Here is a 22,437-nt window from a genome sequence, read left to right on the forward strand (position 1 = left end):
AGAACCAATTCCTGCTTTTGTTGATTTTTTGTATACTTCTTTTTTCATTTCTACTGGTTGATTTCAGCCTAGAATATGGTTATTTTCTGGCATCTACTCCTACTTCTTGTTGGTGTATTTGCATCTCTTTGTTCTAGAGTGTTTCAGTGTGTTGACAAGCTGCTAATGTTTGTTCTCTCCAGTTTCATTTTGAAGGCAATCAAATCTGAGTGTTCCTCTTAGCACTGCTATGACACTGTCCCAGACGCTTGGGTATGTTCTTACTTCATTTTCATTGAATTTTAAAGAGTCTTTCTTTCTTTATATCGTCCTTGACCAAGTAATCATTGAATAGAGTGTTGTCGACCTTGCATGTTTATGTGGGCTCTTTGTCATTTTTGTTGTTATTGAAGACCAGATTTAGTCCGTGGTGATCTGATATGATGTATAGAATTATTTCAATCATCCTCTATCTGTTGAGGCATTTTTTGCCGCCAATTATATGGTCAATTTTGGAGAGTACAAAGAGGTGCTGAGAACAGGGTATATTCTTTTGTTTTAGGATGAAATATTCTATAAATATCTGTTAAGTCCATTTTGTTCATAACTTCTGTTAGTTTCTCTGTGTCTCTATTTAGTTTCTTTTTCCGGTGATATGTCCATTGATGAGAGCAGGGTGTTGAAATCTCCAGGTATCATTGTGTGGGTGCAGTGTGTGCTTTGACCTTTAATAAGAATTATTTTATGAATATAGGTGCCCTTGTATTTGGAGCATAGTTGTTCAGTATTGAGAGTTCTTCTTGGTGGAGTTTTCCTTTGATAAACATGAAGTATACTTCCTTGTCTTTTTTGATACTTTTGGTTTAAAGTCGATTTTATTTGATACTAGAGTGGCTAATCCAGCCTGTTTCTTGGGAGCATTTGCTTAGAAAACTGTTTTGCCTTTTACTCTGAGTTAGTGTCTGTCTTTGTCACTGAGGTGTGTTCCCTTTATGCAGCAAAATGCTGGGTCTTCTGTACATATCCTGTCTCTTAGTCTATATCTTTATATTAGGGAATTTAGTCCATTTTTATTAAGAGATATTAAGGAATAGTGATTGTTGTTTCCTGCTATTTTTTTCTATTAGAGGTGGAATTATATTTATGTGGCTTTCTTCTTTTGGGTTCATGGCAAAGAGATTGATTTCATGCCTTTTCCAGAGTGTAGTTTCCCTACTTGTGTTGGAGTTTTCCATGTATTATCCTTTGTAGGGCTGTATTTGTGGAAAGATATTGTGTAAATCTGTATTGCAATAGAATATCTTGGATTCGTCATCTATGTTAATTGAGAGTTATGCTGGATATAGTAGCGTGTGCTGGCATTGTTGTTCTCTTTAGTCTGTATGACAACTCCCCAGGATCTTCTGGCTTTCTTAGTCTCTGCTAGTAAATCTGTTATAATTCTGATAAGCTTGCCTTTATGTGTTACTTGACCTTTTTCCTTTACTGCTTTTAATAGTCTTTGTTTTCTGTGTTTGGTTTTGACATTAAGTGATAGGAGGAATTTCTTATCTGGTCCAATCTATTGGGAATTCTGTAGGCTTCTTGTATATTTATAGATGTCTATTTCTTTAAGTTAGGGAAATATTCTTCTATAATTTTGATGAAGATATTAACTGGTCTATAAGTTGGGAGCCTTCACTCTCTTCTATACATATTATCCTTCGGTATTATCTTCTCATTGTGTCCTAGATTTCCTAGATGTTTTGGTTTAGGACCTTTTTTGGTTTTACATTACCAATGTTTCTACAGTATCTTCTGTCCCAGAGTTTCTCTTTTCTATCTACTATATTCTGTTGGTGATACTTGTGTCTATGACTCTTGATCTCTTTCTAAGGATTTCTATCTCCAGGGTCATATGCCTTTGTGATTTATTTATTGTTTCTATTTCCATTTTTATATCGTGAATGTTTTTGTTCAAATCCTTCACCTGTTTGGTTGTATTTTCCTGTAATTCTTAAGGGATTTTTGTGTTTCCTTTTAAGGGCTTCTACTTGTTTACCTGTGTTGTTCTATATTTCATTGAATGAATTATTTATGTCCTTCTTACAGTCCTCTGTCATCATCATGAGATGTAATTCAATTTTAAACCCATAGGTTGCTTTTCAGGTGTGTTTTGATATCCAGTATTTGCTTTGGTGGGTGACCTGGTCTCTGATAATGACAGGTAATCTTTCTTTCTCTGGCTTAGGTTTCTGTGCTTGCCACTCACTGTACGGTTGTCTCTCGTCTTAGATTTTCTTGCCATATCTGACAGTTGTTTGACACTCCTGTAAGGCTGTGTGTCAGCACTCCTGTAGACCTGTTTTCTTACACCCAGATCTGGATACAAAGAGCTGTGGGACCAGTTCAGCTCTAGGCATAGGAAAAAACCCAAAGGGTTCTCTCCCAAAATGTTCCAGAGTTTGTGTGTCCTGAGGTGCCATGTGGGTCACTCAGAGCAGAGGAATTGGAGTTACCTTTGCTTTCAGGTGTGTCAGTGTTCGTGTTGACATGCTTTCAGGTCTTGATACATGGAGAAACCAGAATGGTCCTATTCCTGACTGCTCCTAACTTCCTGTGTCCAGAGTGTACTAGGCAGGTTCCTCTTGGGCCAGACATATAAACACAAGTAGTTGTCTCCTCTGAGCTCTCAGGATTGTCTGCACTTCTGAGAGTTCAGCTCTTTCCCCAAAGGGATTTGGTTACAGAGAGCTGTAAGACCAGTTCAGCACTGGACACAGGCAGAAACCACTTAGTTTTTGTTGAATATTATATTTTGGATATCTTTAAAATTACATTTCAAATGTTATCCTCTCTCTTGTTCTCCCACCCATAAACTGCCTATCCTGTTCCAATCTCATTTCTTCTATGAGGAATGTAATATCCACCCACCCCTTCCTTCCCCCCCACCCTGACATTATGTTGTCCTTTCTTGGCAGAACCAAAGGCTTCTCCTCCCATTTGTGCCCAGCAAGGCCATCCTTTGCTCCCTATGCAGCAAGAGCCATAGGGCTGTCCATGTCTATTCTTTGCGTGGTGATTTACTCCCTTCAAGCACTGGTTCAATGGTTTTGTTATTCTTATGGGATTCCAAGCCCTGTAATTTTTTTCATTTCTTTATATAACTCCTCCAATGAGGAACGTATTCTCAGTTGACTGGTTGCCTGAAAATACTCACCTCTGTATTTGTCCTGCTTTGGCAGATCCTCTCGGGTGACGGCAATATCGGGCTCCTATCAACATGCCTACTTCTTGGCTCGGTTTGGCTATTTTATGGGTATGTGTTGCAATACCAGATAGGGCAGGCTCTAAAGAGCCAGAAACTTGAAGTAGCCCAGGTGTCCCTCAAGTAAAGAAAGGACACAAGAAATGTGGTTCATTTACATAGTGGAATCCTATTCATCTATTAAAAGTTGTTGGTGGGATTGCTGACTGGTACAATCATTCTGGAAATCAGTCTGGAGGTTCCTCAGAAAATTGGACATTGAACTGCCTGAGGATCCAGCTATACCTCTCTTGGGCATATACCCAAAAGATGCCCCAACATAGGAAAAAGACATGTGCTCCACTATGTTCATCGTTGCCTTATTTATAGCAGCCAGAAGCTGGAAAGAACCCAGATGCCCTTCAACAGAGGAATGGATACAGAAAATGTGGTACATCTACACAATGGAATACTATTCAGCTATCAAAAACAATGACTTTATGAAATTTGTAGGCAAATGATTTGAACTGGAAAATATCACCTGAGTGAGATAACCCAATCACAGAAAAACACACATGGTATGCACTCATTGATAAGTGGCTATTAGCCCAAATGCTTGAATTACCCTAGATGCCTAGAACAAATGAAACTCAAGACAGATGATCAAAATGTGAATGCTTCACCCCTTCTTTAAAAGGGGAACAAGAATACCCTTGGCAGGGAATAGAGAGGCAAAGATTAAAACAGACAGAGAAGGAATACCCATTCAGAGCCTGCCCCACATGTGGCCAATGCATATACAGCCATCCAATTAGACAAGATGGATGAAGCAAAGAAGTGCAGGCTGACAGGAGCCGGATGTAGATCTCTCCTGAGAGACACAGCCAGAATACAGCAAACACAGAGGCGTATGCCAGCAGCAAACCACTGAATAGAGAATAGGACCCCCGTTGAAGGAATCAGAGAAAGAACTGGAAGAGCTTGAAGGGGCTCGAGACCCCATATGTACAACAATGCCAAGCAAACAGAGCTTCCAGGGACTAAGCCACTACCTAAAGACTATACATGGACTGACCCTGGACTCTGACCTCATAGGTAGCAATGAATATCCTAGTAAGAGAACCAGTGGAAGGGGAAGCCCTGGGGCCTGCTAACACTGAACCCCCAGTGAACTAGATTGTTGGGGGGAGGGCGGCAAGGGGGGAGGATGGGGAGGGGAACACCCATAACCAAGGGGAGGGGAGAGGGTGATGTTTGCCCGGAAACCGGGAAAGAGAATAACACTCGAAATGTATATAAGAAATACTCAAGTTAATTAAAAAAAAGAAAGAAAGAAAATGGCATTCTATTTGAGATAACCCAGTCCCAAAAGAACATGACTACTGTACTCACTGATAAGTGGATATTAGTTCAAAAGTGCAGAGTACCTATGATATACCCCGTAAATGGAAAAAAGGTAAAATAAATTGAAGGCTCGAAAATGATGATGGTTAAATCCCACTTAGAAAGGGATTAAAATCCTCATGAAAGGCAGAGGAAGAAAAGGACCTGAGGGAGATAGGCGAAGTGGAAATGTAGCAAAGATCAGGTATGGAAAGAGACAGGACCCCTGCCAGGAGGGCCAGGAAAATGAATGGAAATACATAGTTGCCAAGGATTGGGGGTGGGGAGAATCTCTAGAAAGTCCCAGGGACCTAGGATGGTGGATATTCCCAGGACTAAATGTTTGTGACCTAAGTTGAAATGCCCAACAGTGAGGACATGGAACCTGAACTTCCAGTGGTCAGACAAGAACCCCCTGGAGGAGGGGGACACCAATCTACCTACAAAGAAAGGATGGGGGTCAAGATAGAGAAACAGAGTTAAGGTTTGAGATAAGCCATATTCTAGGAAACAGAGAGATGAGTTTTATAGTAAACAGAAATGAAGATTTCTTGTAACAAAGTGAGTGCTGAACTTAAGAGTCATAGGGCTGGTTCATCATCAAGGAAAGACCTTAATACTATTATGCTGCTAAAAATAACATAGAAATAAACTGCCCCTACAATCTTACCTTTATACCCAACGATACCTTTTCCTCTCACACTCTCACCTTTATACCCAAGTATATCTTTACACCTTTCTCACCCCTTATTATAGAAGCTTTTGACATATTTTAGAGATTGCTAAAAGGTCCACATTTATTCAAGGTGTTGAAAGAGACTCTGAAATACCCAGATAAAATATAAAACATCTATGTAAAACTCTTTCTTCCAGTCCTCAGGGATATCACGGAAGAAAAAGTAGAAAGAGTGAATATTAGGTAGTTCATGGTGGTAGATGATTCCTAGTAAATACGTTTTGCCAAGACAGAGCAGTGGTCTTGTACATGTTACTTCACTTCTTATGATTGTATGCACAAAACCTGCACAAGATCAACATAGAAAAGTCCCACCTAAGAGGAGAAGGTCAGAATTCCCACTCCTAGTTGAAGAACTAATGGCAACAACTGGCTTTGGAGAGAGGAAGCATCAGATTTCTTTAATATTTGAACTTTTTAGAGATTACTCATGCCACTGCCCTAGGCACATATGAGTATCACTCTTTAGTTTTTGTTTGGTTGTTTTGAGAAACAGGTGAAATTTGGTGGGACTTGTGGTGGTTGTATAAGAAAAGGAAGGAATTCAAAGGAAATAATTATTCATAGACTTGAGTAAAACACATGTGCCTATATGAAGAATTTAAACATTTTATGTAATAAGTATTGTAAATTGAAAAATTAACTATTTTGATTAGTGTTGGAGGATATCAGCACAGACTCAAATCCAAATAACCACAGAGACTTCTTGAACTTTCTCATGAATATGCCCACAAAGTTTCTTTCAGTTTCCACAGGAGGCCTGGGGAGCACTTAGGGATCATGAAAACACTATTAAAAATATCTTATTCCTTTGGATAAATTAACAAGAAACTTTCTCTAAAGATTTTTCGTTAATTAAAAATAGAAGAGTTGTATAGTTTATCTTGTCTCCCAAAGCCAGTGCTGTCTTTGCCACTAAAAGTTAAATGAAAATTGCTGTTGTGGAGGGAGGTGAGATCAGAGAGTCACAGACTTCTACTTCAACCTTAAGCTGCCTGTCTTATGGAACTGCTTATTAATAAATCTAGACATGCTCAATGAAATCACCATCCTATATATGCAAGAAAGCAGGTAAGAATTTTGTTATTCAGCCTGCAGAGACTGTGAAGAAGAGAGGCGAGGGTAAGTGCCAGGTCTGCTAATAGGAAACTGCTGTAGAAACAGATACGTGAAATAAATAGATAAGACACAAGAGTAATTCCATACATAAGAAATGACTGAAAAGGTTAAAAATGTTCCAGTCCATGTCAATTATTACTGTAATATAAGTCCTCCAATAAGTTTGACCATAGGTAACATCAGGACAATACCACCTATCTCTGAATGTTCTGAGTGATTATGGTAATAAGCCAATGTGAAAGCTCACTTTACTATGCATGATCTGTAAACTAATTTGAATTATTATATTATCATTTAATTTATCATGGTTTCATTCCATAAGATGTGTTAGAATGAACATATAAGTCCATATAAGAACATATAAGAAGCACTCCTGGGAAGTGCAGGGTGTGATTATGTTTGTGGAGTGAAAAGAATTCATATGTGACACTTCACTATAATCAGTAAAGTGTCTGTATCAAGGGGTCATTGGTACTATGTCTGCTGTGAAGTTTCTGCCTCTTGAATGTGGGAAGGTAATGTGGAAAGGAAGATGAAGTATGAGTTTTGAGAAATAATGGCCAGGACTAAATGCATATGACTTATTGTCCCTGGTTCAATCATACAATAAGCACTGTACATAGAACACAAGATGTCTCAATCACAACGTTTAAGGTTTTGCATTCATCAGGTTGTACTATCTTATCTTGCATTCATGTCCTCTATTTGAATGAATCATAAATTTATTATAGTAAAACCATCAATATGGAAAAGGGCAAAAATATAGGTGTTTGTTTAAAACCTTTAATCTGAACATTTGGGTCTACATAGTGAGTTCCAGGAAAGCTAATGCTATATAGCAAGACCCTATCACGAGAGAAATACATTTAAGAAAGCAAATACATGCTGAATTTTAAAGGAAATTCTTCAATAACTTTCATTTCTAGTTACTTCTTGAAAGTATGTTAGTGTTTCATGTTGCATTTTTGTACAGGGTAATATTACTAGCAATTCATCTGCATTTCTTCCTTTTCAACTTCAGTGGCAATAATCGATATTTCTAATATCTTATTAAACATCAAGTCCATCTTGTGCTTCTGAAATGCAATTTATGAATGAGACAACATTCCATCAGATCAGACCACACTGGAACTATTACAATTTATTAAAAGCTCAAACCATTAAGATTTCATATCATCCTAAAGAATAAACTATTATTTCAGAGTGAAAAGTTAGTTTTAAAATCATTAATATATCTATTTTTCATTTTATATAAATGTATGTTTTTCCTTTCATGTCTGGTGTGTTTGTGTGTGTGTGTGTGTGTGTGTGTGTGTGTGTGTGTGTGTGTGTGTGTTATGAGAATGCAGCACTGCAGAGGCCAGTAGACTATTTCAGAACCAATGATATTGGAGTTACAAGCAGTATGATCCACCATGTTGGTTCTGGAAAACAAACCCAGATCCTCTGCAAAAGCAAGTGGCCCTTAACTTCTCTCCATTGCCCCCAAATTAAAACTTTTTGCAGAAAAATGTATAAAATAAAATACAAAGTGAACAAAATGCCAAGTGATGAACAGAAAATGTATGGAGATCTGGACTATGCTAGGAACATATCTCATGGCTTTGTGAGGAAAGACTAAGGTGACAATGTTTGTGCCACACTAGCCATGTTCACCACCTGCAAGTATCCACTTTGTCTCTAAGCACTTTTTTTGGGGGGGGTTCTTTTTTTTCGGAGCTGGGGACCGAACCCAGGGCCTTGCGCTTCCTAGGTAAGCGCTCTACCACTGAGCTAAATCCCCAGCCCTCTAAGCACTTTTTGTATTAAGTCTCACTTACTTTTTGTGTTTCTAAGTTCATTTTTTGGCTGTATATGTAATGCTACTGTCCAGATCCTACAATCATAAACATCAAAGAAAGTATCTACCAGAGTGAATAGCAACATACAATTTCAGTGCTATTTGTACACTTAACTAAAAAAATATTTAACACTTAACTGTTTTTAATATTTTAAAAAGTGAATATTTATGAGTGAGAATATTGAATTTCAGTGGATGTGACCAGTGTCACCATACCACACTCTTGTGTGCAGAATTCTATGGCCACAAGACAAATATCCAGGTTGGACCAAGTGATCGCACAGATCTAAGGTTAGGAGTTTTCTCATACTGTGGTGGACATTGGTCTCTGTTTTCTTTATTTAATATTGTGCCTTACTTCACTACACTAAATTCAGGAGGATATCCAAATACTAAATCCTCAAATACGTGATAAAGATATAAGGTGCAATCATACAAATCTCAAAATCTGTAGCAACTCCTGTAATACAGAGACCTGTCAATTCATGTACCTTTTTCCATCTTCTCAGACCTGGTAGTGTGGTGCACTGCCATCAATTTCCTAAAAATACTCTTGACCTCTTATCAAGCCAAAAGGCCCAGGTAAATAGAACTTAAAAAGTTTCCAAGGATGTTGGGTTTTCATTTGTCCTGTTTTGGACAATGTGCGATGTAGTCTATGTCATAAATCACACATAAATTATCATCAGATAAAGCACACAGATTTGAGATGCTGTTCTGATGAATATGTTAGTAAATTGAAACATGAGTTTCATTGTTAATAAATATTAGATCATGTTTATTGACATATTAGTCTCCAGTTGAAATTAGTTTTATGTGCAGACCCCAGATGCTGTTCCTTCAACAAACTTAAACCAAATTGAATAATTTTTATGACTTATACATTTTCTTTCCTTCTTTTCAGTTTTGTATAATCTACTTCAATATTTTCAAGTGTATATGGGTTTGTAGAATTATGGCTATCCTGTGTATGTTTTGATTAAACCATATCAATATGATATGCAAGTTGAAACTCCTAAGAATATTACTAGAGTATAAACACTATTCTATAATACAAAGAAATTTATTTTGGTTGTTATTCTAAGGGTCATGGTTATTGTCACATAGGTTTGTATTTGCTTCATGTAAGCACATATAGACATTCTTTCACTGTGTTTTTATTGACATGTACAGCCATTGCCAGGCCAGGATGTTCTTAGGTTTCCAGATGTATATCAAAATATAGTATGTTAAACTATTCTTTGTAGAGTTTTTGTTCATTTTAAATTTCTTTCACTTTTTTGTTTCTATTTTTAATTACTTTCAATGTAGCAGGTTTTCTTTTATGCTTTTTACTATTTACTGTTTTGATTGAACCAATTCTTCATTCTCACTTCTCATTGTGCTAACTCATGCTTATGTGTTCTGTGAACATTTCTGGTTCTACTCTCTTATCTTACATGCTTTCTTACCTGTACAAGACTATCTCATAGGGGTATTTGATCCCATTTATGGACCCCATTTTATTTATGTGGGATCAAAACAGACTCACTCCCATATAATCACACATTTTAAAATGTGTAACCTGGGAAACAATAATGATCTTTCTTAAGCTCTCTTACTTTACTTGAGACAGGACTTTTTATTCACTGCCTTAGCCATTCCCTAGGATGTTCTGAAGTGTCAGTGTACGGGGAAGCAACCTATAAATATCTGATAGTTCTTAAGGTCTCAGCTCATTTCCCTACTTTCTTTTAACTTTTACATGTTCCTGACTTCACTATCAATACTGTCCCTGTTCTTCACTGTCCCGTTCACTGTCCCTGCATAGCTCATTATTGTGTAATGCAGTATTTCCCCCACTGGGGCTTCTTGATTGAACCTCCTGTCACAGTTGGTATTGTCAGACATTGCAATAAGATCGCTCTTGACCTACAAAGAATTTGATGACAACTTGACTTGCAGAAATAAAATATGATGTTATGAGATTTTTTCCCATTGCACTGCATGGATGGGCTGACTAACTCACTGTCTTCTTTCCCAGCATTTTCACTGTAATCTTTTGAGTAGAACATGATGATTACACATGCAGTTTCTCCCACTTGTGTATTTTATTTTATTTATTTATTATTTATTTTTCATCCTGGTCACTGCCCATCCTTCCTTCCCCTTCACCACTGATAGGGAGGACACTAACTGGGAATCCCCCCGACACAACCATGGCACATCAAGGCTCTGCAGGGCTAGTTGCATCCTCTTCCACTGATGGCAGACAAGGCAATCAATGAGGGGAATGTATGCAACAGAGAGATAATAGTTTTAGGGAAATCCCATGGTCTAGATTCTGTGAGATTGCATGACACAGAATGTCCCCAGGTCTGTAACAGCACATGCATGTATGTCTGTGTTCTGTAACATTGCATAAGAGCTATCTCCCAACTTAATAATGTATATGTTGTCATGAACCATCATTTAAGCGTTTCATACTCTTGATAAAAATGTTCCTATCTATGACTCTAGATAGATAGATAGATAGATACATAGATAGATACATAGATAGATGATAGATAGATATAATGGTATTATTAATTTTTCATTATCTGCCACTTAATATTATATGAAATGTGCTTTAAGAATTGATGTGCTTGAGGTTGGTAGTAGTCACTAAGATTGTCTTCTTTTATACTATGACACAAAGTACCAGTATTTAGTTACAGTCTTGAGTTATCTTGGATCATGCTTATTAGCACTAGTTCTCTCTCTTCATTGCTTCTCACAGCCCAAGTAATCTTAAATGCTGCATATACTATGATTATGAAAGCATATTTCCAATTCACAGGTCTGTTTTGAAACCTTCAGCCATCTTACAGTATTGTGTTGTAAGTATGTATTGTAAGTTATAATTACTATTGTCAAAAAGTTCCAGAAATTATTGTTACAGTACATAGAGTACATAGATTAGAGTTATACTGACATTGTATTCCTGAGCTTTAGGGACCAATCTGATTTAGCCTCTCAGTAGTTCTTCAGATTATTGATACCTTTCAATCATTTTGATCAGAAAATGGGTGTGGCCATAATCTAAAGAGAATCAGGAACAATTAAAAAATGGACTTCTGGAATCTGGCAGTCAAAATAATTTTCTTATCACAAACTACAATAGGAATTCTGGGGAATTTCTTTCTTCTTATCCACTATCTATTCTACTGTACAGAACATGCATTAAAGCCCACAGATTTGATTCTCATGCACCTAATGGCATTCAATGTTTTGATAGTTCTCTCTAAAGGAATGCCCCACACACTGGTAGCTTTTGGATTGAAGAACTTTTTAAATGATTTTGGATGCAGATTAATTTTGTACATTCAAAGGGTGGGCCGTAGTGTGTCCATTAGCACAACCTGTCTCTTGAGTGTCTTCCAAGCCATCAGCATCAGTAACAGAGAATCCTGTTGTGAAAATCAAAAGTTGAAAGCTGCAAAGTGTATTGGCTGCTCCATTTCTTCTCTCTGGGTCATGTCCAAAAGTATAAATTTCATTTTCTTTGTCTACATACTTGTCAAAAGCAATAGCAAAAACACTACAAGAAACCGAGATTATAAGTACTGTTCTACTGGAGGGGGTGATGATATCAATGCCGTACTCTATACATCATTAGTGGTGTGCCCTGAAATCTTCTTTTCTGTGCTCATTGCCTGGTCCAGTGTCTCCATGATTGTCATTCTGTACAGACACAAGCAGAGGACTCAACACATACACAGCTGTCCTGTTTCCAGCAAAAACTCACCAGAATCTCAAGCCACTAAGAAGATCCTAGTCCTGGTGTGTACCTTCCTGGCATTTTATACTCTCTCCTCTGTCTTACAAGGCTGCATTGCTCTTCTATATAATCACAGTTGGTGGCTGGTGAATGTCACTCGCTTCACTTCTCTGTGTTTTCCATCCTTTGGACACTTTGTTCTTATGAGTCATTACTCTTTTATGCCCAGATTCAGTTTGATCTGGATATGGAATAAAATCTCCTAATCATATTTAAGTATTTGAGTGATATATTTTACTTGATTTCCAATTGTGATCTCACACTCTTCATCAAAAAGTCACTAAAATAATTAAAACATAGGACTATCTCTTTGTTAAAGTTATCCAAATTTAGAATGGAGTTTGTCAATTGGTTGAATCAGTAGCCCACATGAACTCATCATATTATGATTGTACTCCTGAAAGTCTTCCTTTTATATCTGCTGCATAAATAATACAGGCGGGGAAATCTGCCCATAAAACTGACTTTCTTGTTGGTTTCATCTTGTCAGGCAGCTTAGCTGCTTAGAATTTCACAGACAGCCTGAAGATCCTACATCGAAGAAAAAGAAAAAGAAAAAAACAAAAAAAAGAAAACTGAAACCGTAGATGATCAAATACTTCTTCTTTGGGTAGCCCTGATCCTATCTTAGTTGCTGTAGCATGTACCAAAAAATAAGATTACATTTTTTATCTCATACAAAAATCATTTCAAGATGAATGATATTTTTTGATATTATTTGAGCTTTTTTAAATAAAATATTATTGAGATATTTTTCATCATTAGAGATATTTGATTATAAATTTCCCTTGTAATTCTGTGTTTATCTGGTTTGGCATCACAGTAATGCTATCTTCATCAAAAGAGCTTTGAATAAATTAATATAGACATTATGGAAACCACTTTTGTGGTCTCCCGAGATGTGAAAACTCAACTGTTTGACCAGCTCTTCTATTCCTGGACCTAGACTGAGAAAAATTCATATTATAACATAGAAATATTTGCCTATTAGTGATGATTGCTGGTCTGTTTATTTATCAATGAAGCATATCTCTGCCATATAACCATAAACATGTGAATCAAATATTCAATTTTTCACACAAAAATGTACTATAATTCTACACTGTGAAAGATGAAATCACAAAATATTTATGAAAATTGATTGATAATGGATAAAATTTAGCCACATCACCTAAATCAGAAAGAAAAATGACCACGTGTTTTCCTTTATGCAGATCTTATCCTATAATGTCTAGGTATAAGAAGTGCAACTTCAGTTATAACATTTCTAAAGCATACCTAGAAAGGTAATATAGATGATGGGCAGGTGAAAGTATCCAGAATTTAAAACATATGATATAAAATAATGTTTTAATTTTCAATGTTATCAATATATTTTCCTTTCTGATGCATATGAGTATAAAACTATAATTGCTAAAGAGAGCATAGAACCCTAAGTAAAGCTCTATGGCTATATCATGACTATTCTAACATCTGCAGTTCATTGAAATGTACAGAAAATTGGCCTGAGCAAGTATTCCTTTATTAGTTATTTCATTGTAGATTTTTTAATTCTTTTATTTATGTGCTCATTACAATGAAGTGGTTTTAGTTTTAAATAAAACACCAAAACAATATTTCCATGCAGAAATTATTCCATATATAGCCACCAGTAAATGTGATGTATTGCATAAATGGACTGAGTGACAGAATTCGCTTGATTATTATGCTATATTCCAGAAATATTTTACTTAACATTTTATTGAAAATAATTATATTTTTATAAATATATTTTGACTACAGCTTTCTCTAACTCTTCTCCACCCATTTTGTCCCCTCCCATGAAATGAAGTCCTTTTCTGTCATTACAAAACAAAATAACATCAAAACCTAACAGAATACAAAGGGATAAAATAAAAACCATCACACTGAAGTTGCAAGGATCAGACTCTTACTGAACAAATGTTTCATTTCAATTGGGGGTTTGTCCCAAACCTTTGATCACTTGGTTTCTGGATAAAAGGCACACACCTTTTATATTTCTAATAAGCCATACGCAGTAGTGCAACAGGGCAAATATATAATCTCTCTGGCATAGGGATCTATTTACACACCATTAACCCCGAAATATGATTACCCATGGTCTGTGTGGGCTGATCTAAATTTCAATTGGCCAGCCCTCATGGCAATACCTTTATGACTCACCTACCTCTTGGAATCTTCTTTCTCTATACCTTCTCCTACATTTTGGTCACCTCATATCCAAGCCCTGGAATGAAAGAACCATGTTCAACATCCTTAATCATCATGGAAATTCAAATGAAACACTCCTGAGATCCCACCTCACACCAGTCAGAATGTCTAAGATCAAAAACTCAGGTAACAACAGATGCTGGAGAGGATGTAGAGATAGAGGAACACTCCTCCATTGTTGGTGGGATTGTATGCTGGTAACACCACACTGGAAATCAGTCTGGAGGTTCCTCAGAAAAGCAGACACTATACTACCTGAGGATGCAACTATACCACTCCTGGGCATATACCCAAATGATGCTCCAACAGATAACAAGGACACACGCTCCACTGTGTTCATAACAGCCTTATTATATAATAGACAGAAGCTGGAAAAAAAGATGTCCTTTAACAGAGGAATGGGTACAGAAAATGTGGTACATCTATAACAATGGAGTTCTACTCAGCTACCAAAAACAATGACTTCATGAAATTCATAGGCAAATGGATGGACTAGAAAATACCATTCTGAATGAAGTAACCCAATCACAAAAAAACACACATGGTATACATTCAGTGATAGGTGGATATTAGCTCAAAGGCTCAAATTAATCAAGATATAATCCACAGACCACATGAAGCTCAAGAAGGATGACCAAAGTGTGGATGCTTCAGTCCTTCTTAAAACGGGGAACAAAAATATTCATAGGAGGAGATATAGAGACAAAGTTTGGAGCAGAGTTTGAAGGAATGGCCATTCAGAACCTGTCCCATCTGGGGATGCATTCCATATATATACAGTCACCAAACCTAGACAATAGTAATGAAGCCAAGAAGTGTGTGCTGACAGGATCCTGATATAGTAGTCTCCTCGGAGGCTTAGCCAAAGCATGACAAATACAGAAGTTAATGCTAGCAGCAAAGTATTGAACTGAGAACTGGGTCTCTGTTCGAGGAGTTAGAGAAAAAATTAAAGGAAGCAAAGGGGCTTGCATCCCCATTAGAACAACAATACCAATCAACCAGAACTCCGAGGGACTAAACCACTACCAAAAGAGTACACATGGACAGACTCACAGCTCCAGTTGCATGTGTAGCATAGGATGGCCTTGTTGGGCAACAATGGGAGGTGAAGCTCTTGGTCCTGCCAAGGCTAGACACCCCAGTGTATGAGAGTGTCAGGAAGGCTGGAAGTGGGTTGGTTGTGGAGAAGGAACACCTTCATAGAAGACAGGGGAGAGGGGAGGGGATAGGGGGCTTGGGGAATCCAGGAAAGGGAATAAAATTTGAAATGTAAATTAAAAAAATATCTCTAAAATTAAGAAATTGTAAGTATGTTTCATTGCTAGAGGTCAGGAGATGTCTCAAATTTCTTTAAGGATTCAGTAGTTTAGAGGCTACTCACTCTTCATTGGATGCCTCTGTACTAGACACATACTACCATTGCTAAATAAAGTGGTATTTTTAAGAACCACATGAAAATGGTAGAGAATGGTTGTGCTCTGATACAAAAAGTTTTCAAGGAGATAATGCGGGGGAGATTAAATAAAGCATATATGTGTATATGTAATACTCAAAAAGACATTGAAGCAGTTAAACATTCTAAGTGTTATTTTTTAAAAACAAAGATCATTTTTTGGAAGCCAGGGAAAAGTGGAGCCAATGACACAAACGGACTTCTGTAAATTTTCTCATGAATCCAACCTCATAATTTCTAGCACGTTATGAACGATACCAGGTCTATTTTCAAGAATCCTGAAAATTTAACACATGTCTGTTAGGAGATGTTCAACACTTCAGTGTTTTTTAAATTTGCAACCAGAAATGTTTCATAAATGATTTTGTCTCTCATACCCAGCACAGTCATTACTATTGCAGGTGGAATGAAAATTGCAGTTCTTAAAGGGAGTGAGCACACAGTCATAGACCTATATCTCAGCCTTGAGTTACTCTTATAATGATGCTCATTAATGGGTCTGGATCTGCCCAATGAACATACCATCCTGCAGGCATAAGAAGCAAAGTGAGTATGTTGCATTTCAGCATGCGCTGTAGAACCAAAATGAAAAAGCCTGCTTGGGTGCTGGTATCTAGTAATGGGAATCTGGGGTAGGAACAGATCCACAAAACAGACAGAGAAGACACAAGAATAATTTTATAGCTAATAATGTTGTGAAAATAAATAAGCATACCTTACCTCATGCCTATCCCTGCTGGTTACTCCAATAATTTACATCCTTGACTGAAGGTAATTGTGCCTAACACGCAGAAAGAAAGTTCATCTGTGAAGATGCTGAATAACTGTGATAATAATCTATCTGATAATTCATCCTACCAAAATGATATGTACATTGTCTTTGGAATATGATTGTTATAGTTGAACTTAACAGAGTTTCACCTCCATAAGGAACACATCAACGGAAATATAAGAAGCACACAATTCTGGACAATATAGGATATAAAACTGTTACTGGTGTAAAAGGTATTCCTATATAACCCTATACTTATCAGTTATAGATGTAATGAAAATATGGCATAATTCCTGTGGTGTTATGAACATGGGGTCCATCCTGTACTTGTAAAATTAAACTTGAAGAAAAGAATTTTTTTGTTGTGGCACTTAGTGCAGTATCAGAGGTTTTTGGTGCTTGCATTTGCCTATAAAATAAACTTTATTTCACCATAAGAAGTTATTTTTAAAGATTTGGGTTTTTTCTATTTTATTTTGTTTGCATAATGTTTTACCTGAATTTACATATGTGCAGCATGAAAATATAGTTCCTGTTGAGGATAGAAGAGAGTGTCAGTATCCATGGTAAATAGATGAACAGACAGATATGAGCTTCATTGTGGATTCTAGGAACCAATTTGTGTCCTCTTCAAAAGCAGCAAATGGACCTTCCCTCTGAGTCATCTTTCTAGTTCCCCCAAGTGAAAACTTTTTACAGCCAAAATCAGACAATAAATATCAACAAAGTGAACAGAATTTCAAGTTGGTACACAAACCACATTTAACCAAGTTAAACGTTTTTAAGACCTTCCTCTATCAACTCTGACAGAAAGGGTTTTTGGATTTAAATAGTCAATCACACATGTTTCTACTTCTGGTCTTGACAGTGGAAATTAATCTACCATCAGTATCAGAGAGCTATTAAAATCAAAGAAAATGTCAAACTTAATACTAGTGACTACAAATTACTCTCAGTGATTTCCATTTCTAAGCATAATTAATACAAATAACATTTCATTCATTATAATACTCAGGAAATATGATGAGAGCATACAGAAGAAACAATAGAAAACCACCATGAAGTATAACCTGTAATCCACAGAAAAAGGATGACGTGAGACTGATTACAGAGATGGAACCTTATTATTGGTTCAGGAACCTGAATATAGAGATTGAACCTTATTATTGGTATCAGTGCAGGATTCTGTGAAAATTAGGGAAGACTCTCTATCTGAGCTGAGTATATTGGGGAGCCTTCTGAGGAAGAAAGAAAGGTGTCTTTAAAAATCTCGCTCATGTGTTCTCAGAAAATTTGTCTGATGTGATCAATGTAAGAGCATCAACCTCAATGGTTTGTTTCCAAATGAAACACACACATACAGCCTTTATGTTTTAATATGCCTTATGTAACCCAATAACTGGACTGCTGTCTAGCCTCCATGTTGCTAAATCTATGTCCTGTTGCTAAATCCAAGTTACTACTTACTAAATCCTGTGTTCTGTCTTGGCTGCTCTAGACCAAGTTGGGCAGTCTTCTGGACCATGCTCTCAGGACTCCTCCACAGGGCTGCTATGTGTCTGTGTCCTATACTTTTTTTCCATCATGGCATCGCTCCTCTCCTCCACACTCTCCTGACATCCATACCTCCTTCTCCTCCTGCTTTCAGACCCAAGCCCAGGAATTCTAAAGTCCCACATCTGTCTGTCCTCCTCAGTTATTGACTGCTGACATCTTTATTTATCAATCACAATCAACAGGGGGTAGGTTCCCAGATGCTGTATGCAGAGCTTCTCATACAGTGTTTTGGGGGGGGACACAAAGTAACATTAAAATACAAGCAACTACAGGATAGGACTTGAACTCATTATTAAGGGAGGCAAAATATCAGTGGGATTTCAGTACTGGTATAGGTCTTTAGGTTCTATGTTGATCCACAACATAATTAAATAAAAAGTGTGTAGAATTTAAATGACATATTGTTGTATACATAATTGAAAAATAAGCCAGTCACTCTTCAAATTGTATTTGCCATTACACATTTAACTATTGAAAAAATAAAAAGTGAATATTTACCAAGGAGAATTCTGGATATCAGTAGAAATGACTAGTGTTCTCACACTGCCCTTTCATCTTCAGGATCCAATGATTTTGAGGACAAACACCCATTTCCACCATTAAGCAGAGTTACCTCAGAGATCTCAACATAGGAGAGATGTAGCACTCTGGTGGATAATGGGCACTGTTTCTTTTCTTTAACATTTCTTCTTACTTCACTACAATGAATGTAGGTGATACCCATACTAAAATACATGGTAAAAATAGTTCTTAGTCATGGCAATTCAAGGAGGCTCACAAGCCACCACACCATTTCAGTTAGAATATCCTGCTAATAATTGTAATATTTTCCATATTCAGAGATGTGGTGGGGTAGGTCACCTGGATTCATCTTTCGGGAAATGTGCATGGCCCCTCAGTAAGTACAGCCCCTGGTAGGTAGAGATGTAAACAGACTCAAAGGATGTTGGCTTTTCATTTGATTGTTTATTCTAAATGATGCTATATTTACTACATTAATGATATCTGATTGAGCACTAAAAATTTAAATAAGGAACATGCTTGTATTTTTCTTCTGACAACAATTCAGTGCACTTACATCTCAGTCAGCTTTGGGGTTCATACAAATGATGTTTTAGTCTTAACCTGTGATTCCATAGGTTTATCTACAGCTCCAGCTACCATTTAAACCTACCTCCAGCTACCAACATAAACCTAAACTCATTTCCTTTTTTTCCTTTCTTCCTTCCTTTCTGCTTCCTTCCTTCCTTCTTTTCTTTCGTTTGTGACTTTTTTCAACTAATGACACAAAAATCATAACCACATATTTCATGGGAAGTTACAAGTGAAGAACAACTTGAAACACAGTAATTAATATAAATATCATTCTATAAAATTCTCAAAAGTTCCCTTTAACTGGATAAGTAAATAACTAACAGGAGATCTCTGCACGCGTTGTTGAAGAGAACAGACCTTTTGAACACTTCAATAACACTTCAGTGATTAGAACACATTTTCACTGTACAGAGCTTCATTAGATGGAGTCCTACATCTATATCTGTTGTATATTTGAAATTTTTTGTTAGTCCATATAATTGTGTGAATGTATTATTTTCTTCCTCAGCACTGGTATTTGTAAATCTCTTTTAAAAAATCAAAACTTGTCTACAGTTAGGAAAATTCTTCTCAGTAACTCCTCAGAATGTGAGTCAAAGGGGAAAAACATCTTGGAATATTTTTTTATCACTTGTAGCTATTTACTACATAAAAATCATTTCAAGACAGATTCTTAATTTTTTTAAATTTATTTTATTGGTTTTTTTACTCCTTACTATAGAAAAGTTATTTTAAAAAAAGAACTCCTTTTAAGAAAAATGACATCCTGCATTGTGAGATATAATATTTGTGATCCAGAAGCTCAGACGGCATTACTTTAGGTGGTAGTGTTTGAGATGCCCTGTCAACCTTAGAACACTGAACTCACAAATGTCTTTTGACTTTGAGTGTGTTGACTTAGCTGGCTTTGGTTGCACTCAGTGTCAAGTTTTCCTTTTCCATGAATGGCTTTTCTCACTCTTTTGCCTTTTTTGTTAATTAAGAATCTCTCGTGAAGTGATTTGTTTTTGTAGTAAATAGCTGTGAGTGATACAAAATATATTCCAAGATGTTTTTCCCCTCTATTTTGCATTCTGGGGAGTTGCTCACAAGTATTTTCCTAACTGTAGGCAAGTTTTGATTTTTTTTGAAGAGATATACAAATATCAGAGCTGAGGAAGAAAATAATACCACCAATCAAAGAATATATGTGGAGGAATCTGTGGCTCTAGCTATACATCTAGCAAAGGATTGCTTTACCTAGCATTAAGGGTAGGGGAGGCGCTTGGTCCTGTGGAGACTTGCCACATCATAGGGAAATGTTAGGGTGGTAAGGTGGGAGTGGATGCTCGCTCGAAGAAACATCATGTAAGGGGAATGGGATAAAGAATTTGCAGAGGGAAAATGAGGAAGGGAGATAACATTTGAAATGTAAATAAATAAACTAACCAATAAAAAAATAAAATAATTTTTTAAAAGTAATTCAAAGAGAAACACTGGGAAGCGACTTGACAGAAACACTTATTTATGTTTGAAATAAATACTCGAAAGACATTTTAATCAATAAATTTTAAATTGTTTTTAAAATACCTACATTTATTTGTGTTGGAAGAACTCAAAAAAGCCTGGGTCTAATGAGACAGAGAGTTCTCTAACTTTCTCATGGCCTGACTGCAAAATTTCTAGAATCTTCCACGGAATAGTTAATGAACCTTTAGAAATGATGACGACTCAAGGCCTGTTCAAATTACCTTGTCTCTGTGGAGATATTCACAAAACAAAACAAAACAAAATACTCTTAAATATCTTTATTAATTAGTAAGTGGAAACAAAAGTCATTAATGAGTTTGTCCCCCAAAGCCAGCATTATTGCTCCCACTGCAGGTGAAATGAAAAATGCACTTCTGGAAAGAGGTGAGGTGACAGAGTCAAAGATCTCTCCCTCAGGCTTAAGTTGACTTTCCTACACTGGTTATTTATGATTCTGGATCAGCCCAGCGAAACCATTATCCTTCAGAGGCAAGAAGCCAGGTGAGTACTTTGTGTTTTAGTCTAAACAGCAGAATCAGCAGAGAAGAGAAACTTGTGTACATGTTCATGTTCATGTCTGGTGAGGGTAATTTTGGGTTGAAACAGATTGTAGAAAAGGAAGGGAAAGCACAAGAATAATTCTATCGCAAAGATGTTAGCAAAAATATAGGCACACCTAAATTGTGTTTCTTATTCCAACTGAGGTTGACTTGATATCATAAGGTTAATGCAATCCATTTGTGAAAGTGTTGAAGTACTTTGCTAATAAGTCAATATTATAATTCACCTTACTTAGCATGATGGGAAGACTATCTCTGCAGTGGGATTGTCATGGTTGAACTTACCATAGTTTCACATCTGTAGTAAACATTCAAATAGAAATATAAGAAGTACACAACCCTGGAAGAATTAAGCTATGAATCTCTTTGTGCAGTAAAAGGTATTCTTATGTAACCTACATTTATGAGTTAAAGAGGCAGTGACTGAGACTATCTTGAGGCACCAGTGGTCTAATTGAAATTTCACTTTTAAATGTGAGAGGGTAAGACAGAAGTGAAGTTATAGTATAACAGGCAATGACAGGAAAAATGTCTGGAATTATCTTGCAGGTTTTATCATATACTAATATTAAGTTCATTCCTTCTCTCACTATTTCCTCATTGTTAATAATGAAACACAGCACTTTGAGCATGGCAGGCCACGACACTACTCATCAGCTACATTTGTTTCCACACTTAGTTCTTTAATTAGTTTGCATAGCGTTTATGTTTTTACATTCAAGTTTGTTTCTATGCATCTCTTTTATTTAGGTTTTTTATAAATATTATAATAGTTCCGTCTATTTTAGAAAATATTTTAGGTACAATTTCTTCTTATGCTATTTAAATATGTTAGAATTTCATGTTGCACTTTGAACAGAGTATGGGGTGAGTAATTCATCAGTGGCTGCCACTTTAGCTTTTATCTCAGCAATAACAATGCATATTTCCAGTGCCATCATAAATATCTGTCCATCTTGTGTTTGTGATTTCAAAATGGTGGATAGTGATGGGACAGCTGTCATGTCAGATCACACTTAGAACACTTTATTTTACTAAAATCTCACAAGCTTTATTTGCACTTGACATTTCCCTATGAAATAAAACTATATTTCCAAATAAAAGTTATTTTTAAATATTTATTTGAATTTTTATTGGTTTATGTGCATGGATATTTTGCCTCCATGTTTTCATG

The 22,437-nt window shown here is 36.4% G+C and overlaps 1 protein-coding gene across 1 annotated transcript; it reads left to right on the forward strand.

Moving 5' to 3' along the window:
- Window positions 1–11,326: 11,326 nt before the first annotated feature.
- Window positions 11,327–12,288, forward strand: LOC134484885 (vomeronasal type-1 receptor 4-like). Its single transcript, XM_087609997.1, has one exon. The coding sequence runs from the start codon at window positions 11,371–11,373 to the stop codon at window positions 12,286–12,288; it is 918 nt and encodes a 305-aa protein (XP_087466123.1). The 5' UTR covers window positions 11,327–11,370.
- The last annotated feature ends 10,149 nt before the right edge of the window (window positions 12,289–22,437 follow it).

The sequence above is a fragment of the Rattus norvegicus genome, chromosome 1 (genome assembly GCF_021556685.1).
Source record: "Rattus norvegicus strain SHRSP/BbbUtx chromosome 1, alternate assembly SHRSP_T2T, whole genome shotgun sequence".
Classification (NCBI taxonomy): Eukaryota; Metazoa; Chordata; class Mammalia; order Rodentia; family Muridae; genus Rattus; species Rattus norvegicus.

Excerpts from the sequence above, each read along its gene's own strand:
- LOC134484885 (XM_087609997.1), top strand. The coding sequence starts at position 11,371 with ATGGACTTCTGGAATCTGGCAGTCAAAATAATTTTCTTATCACAAACT.